At 45.7% G+C, this 14,192-nt stretch overlaps 1 protein-coding gene across 3 annotated transcripts in view; it reads right to left on the bottom strand.

The window, feature by feature from the left end:
* Nucleotides 1-4,266: 4,266 nt before the first annotated feature.
* The window catches only part of UST (uronyl 2-sulfotransferase), a 170,793-nt gene continuing 160,867 nt past the window's right edge, over nucleotides 4,267-14,192 (bottom strand). The window contains exons 8-10 of one of the 3 annotated variants that reach the window (XM_035320731.1): nucleotides 11,954-12,233; nucleotides 6,005-6,064; nucleotides 4,267-5,501 (exon numbers count right to left, since the gene is read on the bottom strand). In XM_035320731.1, the coding sequence (XP_035176622.1) occupies nucleotides 5,495-5,501; nucleotides 6,005-6,064; nucleotides 11,954-12,233 (347 nt within the window). In that variant the 3' untranslated portion in view covers nucleotides 4,267-5,494. Of the gene's footprint in view, nucleotides 5,502-6,004; nucleotides 6,065-8,575; nucleotides 12,234-14,192 lie in introns of those variants that run through there. The other 2 variants (XM_035320732.1, XM_035320734.1) reach the window with 2 other exon arrangements.

Genomic DNA, 14,192 nt, shown 5'->3' with positions numbered 1-14,192 from the left:
ACTTAGGTTCACACTATTATGTGAATTCAGGAGGAAACGTTACGAAACCAGCTTCAAAACAGCTCTCACCCCTTATGAAGAGCCTGTATAAACTCTCAGATCTGTTGATAACAGAGTAAAGAAAAAACTCCAGGCATCTATAATGAAAGCTTCTGCTTTCTCATATCATCCTTATTGTAGTCAACACTTCTTGCCTGGAATAGCATCTTGCACAGCCCTGGACTTGCTCCTGACCCTAAACTGAGAGGGGAGGCAGAGCACGTACAGTGCTATGTTTCGGCAGTGCTCCTGGAGAGCTGCTGATACTCGTGTTGGTCAGAGCAGCGTCTGGGGCAGGTCAGTGAGCTGAGCAATTTTTCTATGAGGTTTAATTAATTACTCTGTTAACATCCCCTTTTGCAATGTCTCGAAGCAGCTTCATTGGAAGTGATGTGATGAGTGACAAATAAAATGTGTGCACACAATTTTCACGGCCCTCCAGCCAGCAGTGCTCCAGAAAACAGAAGCACTTTTCCTCACAGCAGTCCGGCTGTTTGAAGATGCTCAGAGGGCTGATATTGCAGAGCTGGAGAGCGCCAGAGGTGTCTCTTGAGTCTTTCACAGCTGCTAGGAGAGCAAACACAATGACCACTGCCCAGGGGCACATTGTGGTGCGGTCATGTCTGCAGAGACTCTTGGTTCCTCCTCAGCAGGCCGTAACGGGATGACATCTCACTGCTGTCTCCCACTTGACAGCCTGCCCATCCCTGTGTCACCGTATCCAGACAGCGCCTGGGCACCCAGCTTCATGTGCAGGAGGAGCCAGGGAACACGAGAGGGGGATAGACATGCAAAGGAGGTGACGGGGTCGCACACGGCCTTTTATCCTGGAGGAGAGAAGAACAAATGGTCATGGAGAAGCACTGGGTGCAGGATTGATGGTTGAGTCCTTGAGCTTGGTGAGAGGAAACTGCGTGTCCTTCTCCTTTAACATCAGCGTACAGTAAATGGTCCCCATGCCCGGTGCCAGCCTGGCAGGACAGAAAAGGCAGGCTGGTCTGTGTGAAGAGGGCAAGTACCGTATTGACAGCGGGAGCACAAGGCTCCTCATGCTTTCCTGATGACACGTTTCAACCCAGATCGGGCTCTTTAGGAGCGAGATGCCTCATGTGTCACAGCCCTCAAATCCTTGGCCTCCGCGCTGAGACTGCCACCGGGAATGCCAGCTATGACGGTGGGTTTATTTTCACCAGACTGAATGGACTTCCCTCTCATTCCACAGAGAGCACGAGACAGCTGTAAGTCAGCGGCAGCTCTTCCTTGGAGAGGGGCCCGAGGCAGAAGGCTTCAACCACCTCATCCCTCCGTGCCCGCGTCCCGACCGAAATAGCCAGCGGGGAGCCACGGCCGGGCGCACCCCGCGCTACACCCGCACCCTCCGGGTGCTGCGGGGCGCAGGGGCCGGGGGCAGGCTCCTGGAGCTCGGACACAGCCGGGCTCCCACCGCCGGGCTCCCCAGCACCTCCGCCCGGCTCCCGAGGCCGGCTGCCCGCCCTCCATGCCCCGGCCCCGGCCCCGGCCCCGGCCACGGCCGCATCGCCGCGCCTGCGGCTCCCCCTAGCGCCCGGCGGGGCTGCACCTGCCCGCGGCCCGCAGGCAGCCGGGCCTTCCCCTTTTTGTCGTTATTTTTATTATTTTTCTTCGAGGGAAAAGCGGTAATCCGTCAGGGCTGCGGCTCGGGAGGCGGAGGGCACCGCATGTCTGCGCAGGGAGCAGCGCTGCCTTGCTGGATGTTTCGTGGTTATTCTGTAAATAAGAAGCCCCCCCTCAAATAAAACCCAAGGGAGCCAAGGGAGAAAGGAAGACATTTGCTCGCTTCCCCCTCGTCCCATTACAGAGATATTTTCCCCAAAACAGGGCGCTGGGCTGGGGGGAGGTGACATAAACATGCAGCCTGTGACAGCTCGGGCTGCACCTGGCGGAGCACGGCTCTGCACTGACGTCTGCGAGGTCCGGGAGCAAGGGGCTGCAGCAGCAGGAGGGAGGAAAAAACCTTCCTGAGAAAAGTGAATCAGCCCGGAGGCTCCCTAGGCTTCAGCACTTTGTTTTGGAGAAGCAGAGGGCACGGGGTTGGGGCTGAGAAGTGAGAGAAAACCTTTAAACAAAGCTGATATTGGCCGGTTGCTAGAATAAAGCTTGAAACAGTACAACAGGCGGCCTTGCTTCCTTTTATAAATGTGCGGTATCAGCTTGCACCAGCAGTGGCCTTTGCTGAAGGGAACTGAAGGAAGCAATGCGCCTGTCTCTGCTCCGCTTCCCTCAGGCTGGCTCCAGCACATGAGAGCTGGTGAGTTTTTTAAGTAGCATCACCGGGACCCATCACTACTTCTGGACTGGGGCTGAATTCTTTCCCTGCTGCTGTGTGCTCCTGACTTTTATCAGGCAAAGGCTTTTCATGAAGTGTGCCTACAGCAGCAGGGAGAGTGGAGCCAGAGAGGCTGCGACTGCCTTTCTGTGAGCCCTGGTATGGATGCCCAGGCCCTTAACACCTGCCTGGGACATATCTTCCCTTGGTGCCCCTTGCAAGAGCCCTGCTCCTACCACCTCACCCAGCATCCCAACACGTGCTAACTGCCTAACTGCAGTGCTACACAGGGACCTTGCCATCACTGCATGTGCCAGCCCGGTTTTTGCTCTGCTCGACTTTTTCCAGGCTGCAGCACCCTTTGTGGTGGCACCTCCATGCCAGCTCCATTGGCCCTGGCCAAATACCCGTAACCGTTACTCAGTCTCCCAGCCTGAAGCAACAGCTAATGCATTGCTTCCCCAGGGGGGAGCTAACCAGCCCCAGTTGCTTCCAGTGCAGTTTTTGGGGGTTGTTCATGCCATTTCTAGTCTTAAATGCAAACAGGAATGATGAGTAAGTAATAGTTTTCAACTCACTGGACTAAAGAAAACTGCTTTTGGAGGGACAGGCTGGAAAAATAATGGATACTTTGGTTTTGTTGGGCTTACTATTTTTTTTATAAGAAGCTGTTTCATCTAAACAAAAATGACTAGCAAGCACTGGAGGGGAGGGAAGAAGGAAAAGCTAGCAATGCTCCAAGCATCAAGGCATGTAACCTGGTCCTTCTCAGCAAGAGGCTCCCACAGCTTAACCTGCACTTGCCCTCCTCTTGCATAAGGATTCTTCTGCATAAAAAGGATTTTTTGGCTCATTAAAGATGCTGGAAAAGGGAGGTTGAAGCCTTGGGCAAACCAGGTGGTTTGGAGCTCCTCAGGGCACTTGCTGCTGGAGCTGGTGGGAGCAGAGGGGCAAGCTTTCTGCTCTCTCTGAATGAGACCCTGGCTTCGGAGGCTGCATGTAAATAAAGCAACCACTGCAAAGCATCTGAGCCTGCGAAGCCAGGCTCTACCACAGCTATTGTGATCCGTGTTATTCAGGAATTCTACAAAACGGCACCAATCCTCATAAAAGTTTTGCAGAGTAGATAAATACTACGCTCCAGCCCTCGCAGCGAGGGAGAGGGAAAGCTTTAAGCAATTAGGCCAGGCCACACAGCGATTCGGCAGCTGGCTGGGCCGCCAGCTGTGTGGGGCTCCCGAGGCAGCCGTGTGTGCCTCTGCGCGCTCCTCTGTGCCTGGGACAGCACCACGACCCACACGGCGACCCACACCGCGACCCACACTGCAGCCTGGGGAGGGGTACTCCAGGACCACATGCACTTTTTAGGGAAGAAAGGGTCTGACCTTGCTCACCTTAGCGAGGAGAAGCAGCTCACCTAGAAGATGCCATCTGAGAGTTAAATGTGTTTTCCCCATTCGCCCTCCCCCAGGACTCTCTGGATTGCTCTGGTAAGGTTTCCTATCTATTTTGCACGTTTCTATCTGTTTTGCAGGGAACTTAGAAGCTCTCAGCTTTGGTCAGAGCTGGGCTTGGCCAAGGTTTTTCTGCTGCCCCTGCTCCCTTTCCTGTGATGAGAACAGAGAAACTGGGCCATTCTCGTCTTGTCTTCCTCACAGGAGCTGGCTGCCGCTGCACGTTACCTATGCTGTACAAAAATGCTTTAAGCTCCTTCGGGGTGATTGGTACATGCACATGTGGGATCGGAGCACGTTTCAGAAAAGCCTCCTTCCCCCAGGCAGAAAGAGGACATTTGCTTTCCTGTCAGAGAAGCAAAAGCTTTTCCTTTGTCTCAGAAGACATTGTTTTGGAAAATCGGAGCTGACTACATCATAATTCCATCCCCTTCTCCCAGTTTTTGAGTGATAAGACATGCACGATGCTGCTTGACACTGTGATATTTATAAGACAAAGTAGAGGTCAAATTTGCTGAATGGTTTCCAAATTCCAGTGAGGTTTATCACAAAGAGCCCCATGCACGGACCGAAGTGGCGTGACTGACAAGGCCAGGATTGTGGAGTCACTCAAAAGCCCAGTTTCCAGCCAGCACTGATGGGCTACATCATGTTCACTGGGGCAAAACCTGCTGGAAAGCTTCAGCTATGTGGAGAATCTGGGGAGTTTTCACAGCGAAGTTTCTGGACAAGTAACCCCATTGTGAGGAGCTCAGTTTCATGCTCCGAGGAGCAGTGCTGTCCTCCATCTGCATGCTCCTGCCTGGGCCCGGAGAGGAACAGCCTGGAGCTCAGCCCCCATGCGGCCGGCAGGCAGGAGGCTGCTGTCCTTGCTGGATGCCTCCAGCCTCCCTGGAAGAGAGGTGCTGCCGGGCTCCGCTTGCCAGCTTTCTGTCCCAAGAAGTGTGGGAAGAAAGGTTTTTCCCACAGCAAGTGCTGACAGGACTGGCACAGAGTTGTCCAAAGGAGATTTGGCAGAAGTGCCCACCAGCTAGCTACAGCGGAGAAACTGGCTCCGTCTCCCTCTCTACCCTCAGACACCAGCCTCCAGGGCTGCTGCTGACACCGAGCCTGTTCTTGTGTCTGAGGCCTGACGCTGCTGAGACTTCTTTGCACCCTGGTGCTCTCACCTGCTAGCGCATTTCAGCCTCCCAGCCCCAAGCCAAAGGGGACGGATTTGGCATTGCTAAGCCTCAGTTATTTCAGCAGAGGCAGGCCATGACTACCCCAGTACTCAGAGCAAAAACAGGAGCAGGGGTGAAGCTGACACCTCCAGGGTGGGCTCAACCTCAACATTTTTGCCCTGGTAGCAAAGTTCAGACCAAGGCTCAGCAGCTCTCGCTCCTCCACAAAGCACCCAGGCAGAGGGGCTGGGATTACATCCAGGCTTGTTCACTCTCCCTGAAGATGCTCCCAGAAGACACAGGCAAAGGTCCAATGATGCCAGGGCACCATGGTAAGGCAGGGAGGAGATGAGGGAAAGTGCCGTGTCTGTCAGCTGAGAGGCACACGCCCTGCCTGGCAGCTGGAGAAGCTGTCTTGCCTGGGGATACTCCACGCCAAACCAACGGCACGATGGGCAGAGTGGGGGCTGTCCTTTCGCTCTGTGTTGGTGTTGGTTGATGAGCAGGAAGGCATCACATCATGGTCTGGGCTTCTAAGCACTTTGGAAACAGAAGGAAAAAATGCTTTAGACTATGTATGCAAACAGATTTGATGACTTTTCAGGTAGGATATTTTTCAGGAGAAAAAGTGACCATACTCTTGCAAATGGTTAAATTTGCAAGATGTGATTTCATCCCCCCATCCATCCCCATATCTTTCCTTATTACTGCAGGATTGCCTTTCACAAACATAAAGCTGATGTATAGCCACTCCATTTCTACAGGTGCCTGTTGTGTAACCAAGTAAGATAGGAAATAACTTTTGTCCCCAAAGGACATAAAAGATCTGATGAATGGCTAAAAAGTCATTCCTATTTGGGCTGTTACCTGAAAAGTTTGGAAGTTTCAAGGAAAACATAAAAGGAACTAAAATTTTTCACATAACTTGTTTTGTCTTCTTATATCTAGGGCAGGAAAGAAGGGTAAAGGGTTAAGACACTGACTAAATTGTAATTGGTGTCTTCTTCACAACCGATCTGCGCAATGTTGGGAGTATCACTTACCCACTTGCTGTATCCATTCCCAGTGTATGAAATGGGGATAACAGCACTTCTTTACCTCCACTGTGGATCAAAAGGATAAAGGTATTAATCATTTTCCAAGACGCTTAGACAATATTGTTAGTGCAGAAATACCCTACACAGACTGACTTTGGGAAACGTACCAGTCTATGGTTTGTTCAAATGCAAAACAAATGGAGAAAGCAAAAATAAGAAAGGCTTGCAGCTCTTCAGGGAGGCACAGGTGCCTCATTGTCACCTCTTCAGCAAATCTCTTCACCATGATCTTATGAATCTTGTCTTCTTTGGGGAATCAGCGAAGAGACTAGCAACTGTGTAGTTAGTCTCCCCTTCCTTTTTCCCTTCCTGAGCTTATCACCACACAGGCTAGATTGGTGGTGCCCAAAGGAGAAATCCCCATGTGCCATGGGAAGCCATGCCCTAGACTTTCTCTCTTGCATCTGGCAGGGGCTCTGTTTCTTTCCAGCACCTGATCTGGAGACGATCATGAGTTCAAAACTGGGAGATGTCATTGGCCTTTGCTATCTGACTCCACTCCCACAAGCCCCGAGGGCATCTACAGTCTCCTGCCTTGTCCTGGCATCCGGAAACTGTGGCAGTGCCTTCCTTTGTGGCACTGTACCTGAGTACTACCCAGCTTGCTAACAGCACTGCTGCACTTAACAGCTTATCAGCAGCACTCAGCCTGGAGAGAGGGCTGCTGAAGGATCTAATCCTTGTATCAGATCAGCACGTCCTGCACGTCAGATACAGGTACAGGCTGTGTGCTCTGCCAAGCTTTTTTAGGTAGGGTAGCAATCTGGAGGTGCATGGGAAAAGCTGAGCGAGTGCTAACTAAAAACAAGAACATATGAAGCAGCATTTTATTTTAAATCATGCTCTCAAGTTCTCCAGATGAGCCAAAGACAAAACGAGAGTGAGTTTGTGTAACACCTCTGCTGGATGCTCTGTGCCATCCTAGTGTTTAGACTACTGTACTTAACAGCATTGCCTCCACGTACACATGTACACATGCTCCTTTTCACAGCACTAATTCCCCCACAGTCTAGCAGATTTCTTTGCCATTCTCCTTTCTGCCCATCTGATAGGAGGAAGGGAACTGAAGGATGGTGAAAGTCTGAATAAAACACACTCCTACCATGCCTCACTGACAGCAGTGTTATTACTTACCCTTACATGACAGCTAAATTTGTCCACAATCAGTTAAATGCAAAAACAGACTTGCATTCTTCCTTTATGTACTCAGAAAAGGAAATCCACGTTTATATTCAAAATCCACATCCAAATATACCATTGGTGAGATCTTACCATTTTCCAGCATCTGAAAGGCCGAATAGATGTTTGCAGAAAATCCCCTCCCTTCCCAACCCGCCGTTGCCCCCAGAGCAACCTTCTACCCCACCTCCAGGCTCCCGAAGTGTGGCAGCCCCACACACTCTGCCACGACAGCACTGCTGTGGCATGCACGGACAAACTGAAGAACAGATACAAGAGTTTTTCAGTTGGAAGTGAGACATTAGCAGCTGATTTATGCTGGCTGAGGAGCTGAGATGTAGCTTTCAACCTTCAATGCACGATCCCTTCCATATATGTCTAACCTTCTGCATTTTTTCCCCGGTATCAGTTTGTCACCAAGCTGTCTTGCAGCACACTTCACACCGTACCTCCGTGCACCTAAGCAGAGCCTAATTCTGCAAACACTGCGTTGGGACACCACACTGTAACAACAGAAGTGGTCCCAGCAATGCCAACACCACTGGGCGGGCATTTTCAAGCATCTTACCATATGCTCCTCATTTTTCACATGGAGTCTATTTATAGAGGTCTATACATTACAAGGCTCAGTTCTTTTTTTCTGGTCTTGGCTCATGCAAGCAGATTGATCGACATTATTTTGTATATTTGCTCAAATCTTTGCAATAAAGTCTGAAACCTTAAAAAATAAAACAAAAAGAATGGTGCAGTGCTGTATTACAGTCTTGTTGCTCTCAAAAAGGTTGCTGCTGTCATTTTAGGCTATGGTCTACTGTCACAGATGTTCCCTTTCTTAAAATGGAGGAAAAGTTCAGAGCACCATTACCCTTAACTGGGAATTACAGAGCTTTATTTTTTAATAAGATGGGGAGTTCTGTTCTCTGGCAGACCACGCACCTTCATTTGATAAAGAGGGCTTAAGCTGGCATGCAGGGTGGTTTCCTTTATTAGTCAAAAATGTACCTTTATATTGAATATTTTTCTTTATTACATCAAACATTGAAAGGAGGACGAGTTCAATGGCTGACATACACAGATGTGTTCCCCAGTGTTTTAAATTTGTAAATTTGTTTTGTGTCTTTATGACACTATGTAGCGGTGGTAAAGAATCATTTACAAATGGAAATACCTCAAACATACCACTGACTTTACAAACCTTGAGTTCTGCTGAGCTACTTCTCTGTGTACGAGTAGAGAACACTTCAGATACTCTGATTTAGCCACACACCATCAGAACAATTTATGTGGAAGAGAGGTAAATTAAACAGGAACAAAAAAATGGACCATTTGTCACCGTCGTTGAAACTTAAAACTAAGATTTATTTTTTTTCCAGAATGCTGCATTTTAACAATGGTTGATTCTTTAGTGTGAAAGCACTGATGTTTTGCTTACATTATAACATTGCTTTGGACTTTTGGAGCTTTTCAGCCTGGCCATCAAATACCACGTCTAGCAAATTGCTGTGTATGGGAACCAAACTGTTTCCTTTCTATATAAAACTTCTTTCTACTTAAGCAGCCATAAAGCAGATGACACAAGGTATTTCAGGGAACATCCTGCATGTATCTCAGGTGAGAAAAGTAATTCTGCTTTCAATCTCACACCTCCAGGCGGTTCTGGACACAGAAAATAACCCAGGAACAACCTGCCCCAACCTCTCTGCTGAATTTTGACCTTTAGATAATAAACTGTGCCGTATAAAATCCTGTTCCGCCTGGTGCCGTTCCAACATGTGCCCACAGCCAGTGTACCCAGGCAAGAAAACTAGTGTAAGCAATTAGATTATAGTGCTATGAAGAAATGTACAAGTTTTATTTTTAAACATTGCTGGGCTGAAAAATCTTCATATGGCTTATTTATCTTTCAGGAGATGGTAGTGAATAAGTTAAAGAGTATTTCATCCCAAAACATACGCTGCTTTCATCGATAGCTAAGCTAATGTACACATATGTTTCCTTATTTTCATAAATGTCAAGCACCCACCTTTTTCCCCCACAAAGATTTACAAGTACATGCATGGCACTTCCTACAAAGCTGTCGTGGGCTAAAGGCTTAAAAACAATTTTTTTTTTTTTTTTTCCTTGAATAAGAAATATTCATCAGACCAAAATATCGTCATTTAAATCAACTTCTTCCTGAGAAACTTAGAATTTGGAATGTGCTGAAAAGTTTCAATAAATAAGTCAAAGATTAACCAGTTTAAAACGTACCTTTTAACAATTACGTAAAATATATTTAATGACAGACAAATAAGCTGTAGGACCAGGAATCTTAGATGCTATGTGCCAGATAAATTTATGAAGTACCATTCGAGGAGGAGAGGCCAGGTTGATTGTTAAGAAAAATACAACAACATTAAAACCTAGCAAGTAAATTGTTTAACAGTTTTTGTATTTAGGTTACAAGTAGTGATGGCTGAAGATACCATTAAATAAACAGATAAAAATAGACTTTACAGTAAGCGGCAGTGAACTTGCAGGAAGGGTGAATGTGTTAAGTGACTGATTATTCTGTTACAATGTTGGCAAAAAGGATTCAAACAGAACTTCTGAAAGGTGAGAATATTAATTTTCTTTCCAAAATATAACAATTCCACAGTGTGTAAACTAATCATTACTCTTTCAATGTAATTTCATAGAAACCACTTAAAATATACAATGCAGCAGATTCATATTTTAGCTAACATGTTAGTTGTTATCTGTGCCATTTTCAGCTTTCTTTAGTGCGCTCCCTCATGGCAGCGCATTGCTACCACCAGCCTGGGATGTTAATCATGAGAACAGAGTCTTCTACGTAGCATTTTCTGTAAATAAACATCTTGTCTTAACATGATTACACGTCTTTATTCTTGTTCTCTGCATGTAGGTACAGTAAGCCTGACTGCTGATGAAGACAGGCCATAATGGGTTTTGGCTCTCAGCAGGCTCACGGCAGAGGAAACCCTTGAAAAGCACATTCGAGCTTAGCCTGAGTTCATGTGTCTCGTCCATCACAAAATAACTTTTGCTGTTAGTTCAAACCGAAGGATTACCTTGCAGACAGCAGGCATGCTGCTGAGACAGCCGCAGGACAGGGAGCCAATAGCGCCTGGCAGATGTTTGAGAGGGCACGAGCTGGACACAGGTGCTTTAACTCCAGAAGTGTTACTGGGTGGGACTCATGATGCAGTTCTTCAGCTGTGCTCTGGGACAGGATTTTTTTTTGCGATTATCCTCTACTGGTTTAGCTTCCTTTGGGCATAAGGGTGCAAAAGAAGCCAAGGCCTCATCGAGACCCCCCAGGCTGCCCTGTTCTGCTGTGGAGCAGGGTGGCTCTGCCCATCACTGCGTACAGGTCTGTTGGTTCTGCACCCACAGTCCAGGCAGATCATCACTGGGAACCCCAGGGACACCTACCCTAAAGACAACAGTGTGTCACATATGGGAGCTATTCCCACTTCTCCCAGCCAACACTGCTCCACTTCCCGGTGTTTGTTGGTAATACTGGCAGAGATCAGCAAGGGCAGGCTTGCACAGTGCCTCTCTTAACAATGCATCATTGAATTGGCTTTGCCTTTACAGAGCATAGCTTTTTCTTTTCTTTGTTTTATCATTCTGAAGTTTTTCAACTAGAGAAGTGGAGTGTCTCCGTGTTGTTAATTTTACTTCTAGCCACACTAGTAGCAGATGTCTGCTGTTTGTGCTGGTGTGGCAGCTGTGCTGTGCTTCAGACACGAACAATTAAATTCAGCGATCACAGAAGCATTGCTTATGTTGAATCAGAGCTCCATACCCTTTAAGTCTTTTTATTGAGCAACTTTTTCTGTATATCTTTTGATTTCTGATCTATAATAAAAATACAAATCTACAAATACTCACCCTGAACAGAAAAAACACACTGCACCTTTTCCTTCAGAGTCTAATAGAAACGTACTCAGCTGTAAGAAGCAAAACTCTGCAGTTTACATAACCCTGCCCCACAGACTCTTCATTCTTGCCATTCACTGACCTGGTAACTTTTTCCGCTCTATGAACTAGAAGGGCTTACCAAAAACATCTAGTTCCTGTAACTTGCCTTATGACCAGCCGCATTAATTTGCCAGAATAGTAGACTTGCTCCTCCCACACTGAGCAATTCAGAAGCCATTATCTAACCCACTCTTGAGCCTGTTATCCTTGGATGTGCACACACGGCAAAGGCTCTGACTGCATCACTGGCATACCAGTGCTCTCTGGGCAGAGAGAGGCACTCTTCCCAAATGGCTCACTGCCTCCTCATTTCCGTAGTTAATGCCGCAGTATTATGCAATGAAGACTTGTTTCTGGAGAAAGAGAGAGATGAGAGTCTGTAAAATTCACCTTGAAATACTGCCTAATCTATTCTTTCATGTTTTGCAGATGCCCAGGGGACTGTTGTGTACTCCAAAAGTTATTTTGTGATAGACAGTAGATACTTCTCTCTTGAAATATGCTATAGCAAGGAATCTATGGAGCCAGCACAGTACAGTAACATCAAACCCACAAAACCAGGCACCTCCCAATTGCCCCAACATGTGGGAATGTTCTGTTTCATTCTGTTTTAAATGCTGCTGCGCATTAACTCAGTTCCTTAAAGAATTACTTTTAATAATAATTAAAAAATCTTAAGAAAGCTGGAGGGGTAACCAGAAGAGAAAGGATAGCTCTTCCATCCATCACCTTTTATAGATATCCTCTAGCCACTTTTCATCATCTTCTGCCTCATCGTCTATTGGTTCCTCTGTTTCCAGGGGAGAAGGAATGAAGAACTCGGGTCTGGGACGTGGTTTCCTGATATGAGACTTCAGTCCAAACTTGCGCTTTAGCAGGTGGAACTGTTCTTTGACATAGTAATAAAACTCATATTCGTATCTCATGCGTTGGTAGAGGATCTGTATTGCTTCTGGAGAAGGGACGGTCTTTTTCACTGTCACAGTCAGATTGCCAAGTTTCCTATGTTCTGTAAAGAAAATAAGCAACATGGTGGGTACTGATGAAAGAGACCACCTACACTTTTTTTTTTCTTCCTTTTTTCTTATTTTTTTTTCGTTAACATTAAGACTTAAGACTTGGCTGTACTGCATTACTGGCACAAATGACCTCAGTCTGCCTCCTCAATAATGTAAATACTCTTACTGATTTGAAGTTAGACTTGCATGTTTAAATATGGCTAGTTTGTGCACAGCATTTGGCATTGCAGATAGTCACTGAGGATCTTAACAGGCAATGGTTATCTGCAAATACAAATCGGGTCACACCAATTATGAGCAAAAACTACATTTAGGGAAACACACATAGTACCTAATTGTCTGCTAATCTTGCCCAGCTTTGGAGATTTTTCCTGATGCATGTGAAATATATATCCAACACACAGCTGAGCTGAACTAATCATTTACTTCCTATGTGACACAGTATGCAGTGTTGCAGTTGTGCTTTATTACTGTTCAGACCTAAGCAGATATGTATCAGTCTGAATCCATCTCAGTCTAGCACTGTTGCATCAACAGATGACATGTCAAGACTGAATGCGTCTGTTGACTTTGTCATCTTGATGTACATATTAATTACACTAGTCCATTTTCCTGTTGTGTTCTGGGACTGGAAGATTTCAGTATGTTTCTCGTCACCAGACAACCTTTGCATTGGTCAACTGAAATAAAACACAATTATTGCTGATAAAGATTTAGCAAAAGTACTGTATTGCCTCTCTCTTTGCCTCCTCTATCAATAGATTATTCTACCATTGGAGACTAATTTATCTGAATAAGGTGCAAAGTAAACCACTTCAAGCATCCATTTTGCTGTTTTCTACCAGATGGCAACAGGCTGCCAGACTATCCCAAGTATTTTCTTCTTCTCCAATACAGAAATGTACCTGAAGGTCAACAGTGGAGAGGAGAACAATAAACTCCGGGAGTACTGCCCCCCTCCTACAACTTTCTTACGGAGAAGTGGAGATGAATGTTACATTGATGAAGCAATAGCCTCCATAATTAATCAGGTTTTCTGAAACCACAGTGCTCCAGTCCAGCAAAGTTCACGTGTCACTTTTATATAAAGTGACACCCATGGACATTATCCTAATAGCCTTAGAATACCCCTTGGTCCAGACTGGGCAAGATGAATAGGACTTGCCATGTAAGCAAAGAGCAAGACAGCAAGATACAAGACAGCGAGTGCTGCTGGGCTGGAAATTCTCCTATTCATTTGGCTTTATCATGTGAACACGTCTGGTGCAGAAGAAAAAAATTGTATCCGAAAGAGGTGTTTTCCCTCTCATTTTTGCTTACCAGTTACAGCACAGTAATTTGTAATGGATATGATACAAAAAGCAAACAGGTTGACTAGCTTACCAAACTTAATGTTATAAATCACACACACAAAAATATTTATATGTTGATTTTATTTTGCATTTGTACTTTTAATTCCTTCTCTAAAGGAATAATGGTTTTCACTATTTAGTGACAATTAAAACATGCTGCTCTGTAACTAAATGGAGCTTTTACACCAAACTTCATAATTTTTAACACTGAGATATCTTTACTCATATATCTAAATATCTTAGTGTTTATATATCTAAATATTAAGATATATCTAAATATCTAGATATCTAAATATCTTAGAGTTTTTATTCTTTAATTACAACAGTAATGATGACATGCTCTATACTTACTGACTATTCAGTTTGTCAATTTGTATAGTTTTAGTCAGGAGTAAAACTATTAAAATATACAGAAGTTGACTTCAAAAATAATCAAGGGGGTGACCTTTAATATGCCGTCTAGCTAAGAAAAAGCGTAAAGGAAGGCTTATGAAATATTTGCATTTAAAACTGGCATTAGCATAAAAAGCTAATGAATGAGGACAAGTACTTATTCTCTTCTACACTGCCTACATCCATAGACTGAAATAGACTAAC

The sequence above is a fragment of the Oxyura jamaicensis genome, chromosome 3 (genome assembly GCF_011077185.1).
Source record: "Oxyura jamaicensis isolate SHBP4307 breed ruddy duck chromosome 3, BPBGC_Ojam_1.0, whole genome shotgun sequence".
In the NCBI taxonomy this organism is placed as follows: Eukaryota; Metazoa; Chordata; class Aves; order Anseriformes; family Anatidae; genus Oxyura; species Oxyura jamaicensis.
Note: the sequence above shows the minus strand (reverse complement) of the source record. Positions and strands in the feature narration are given on the sequence as shown.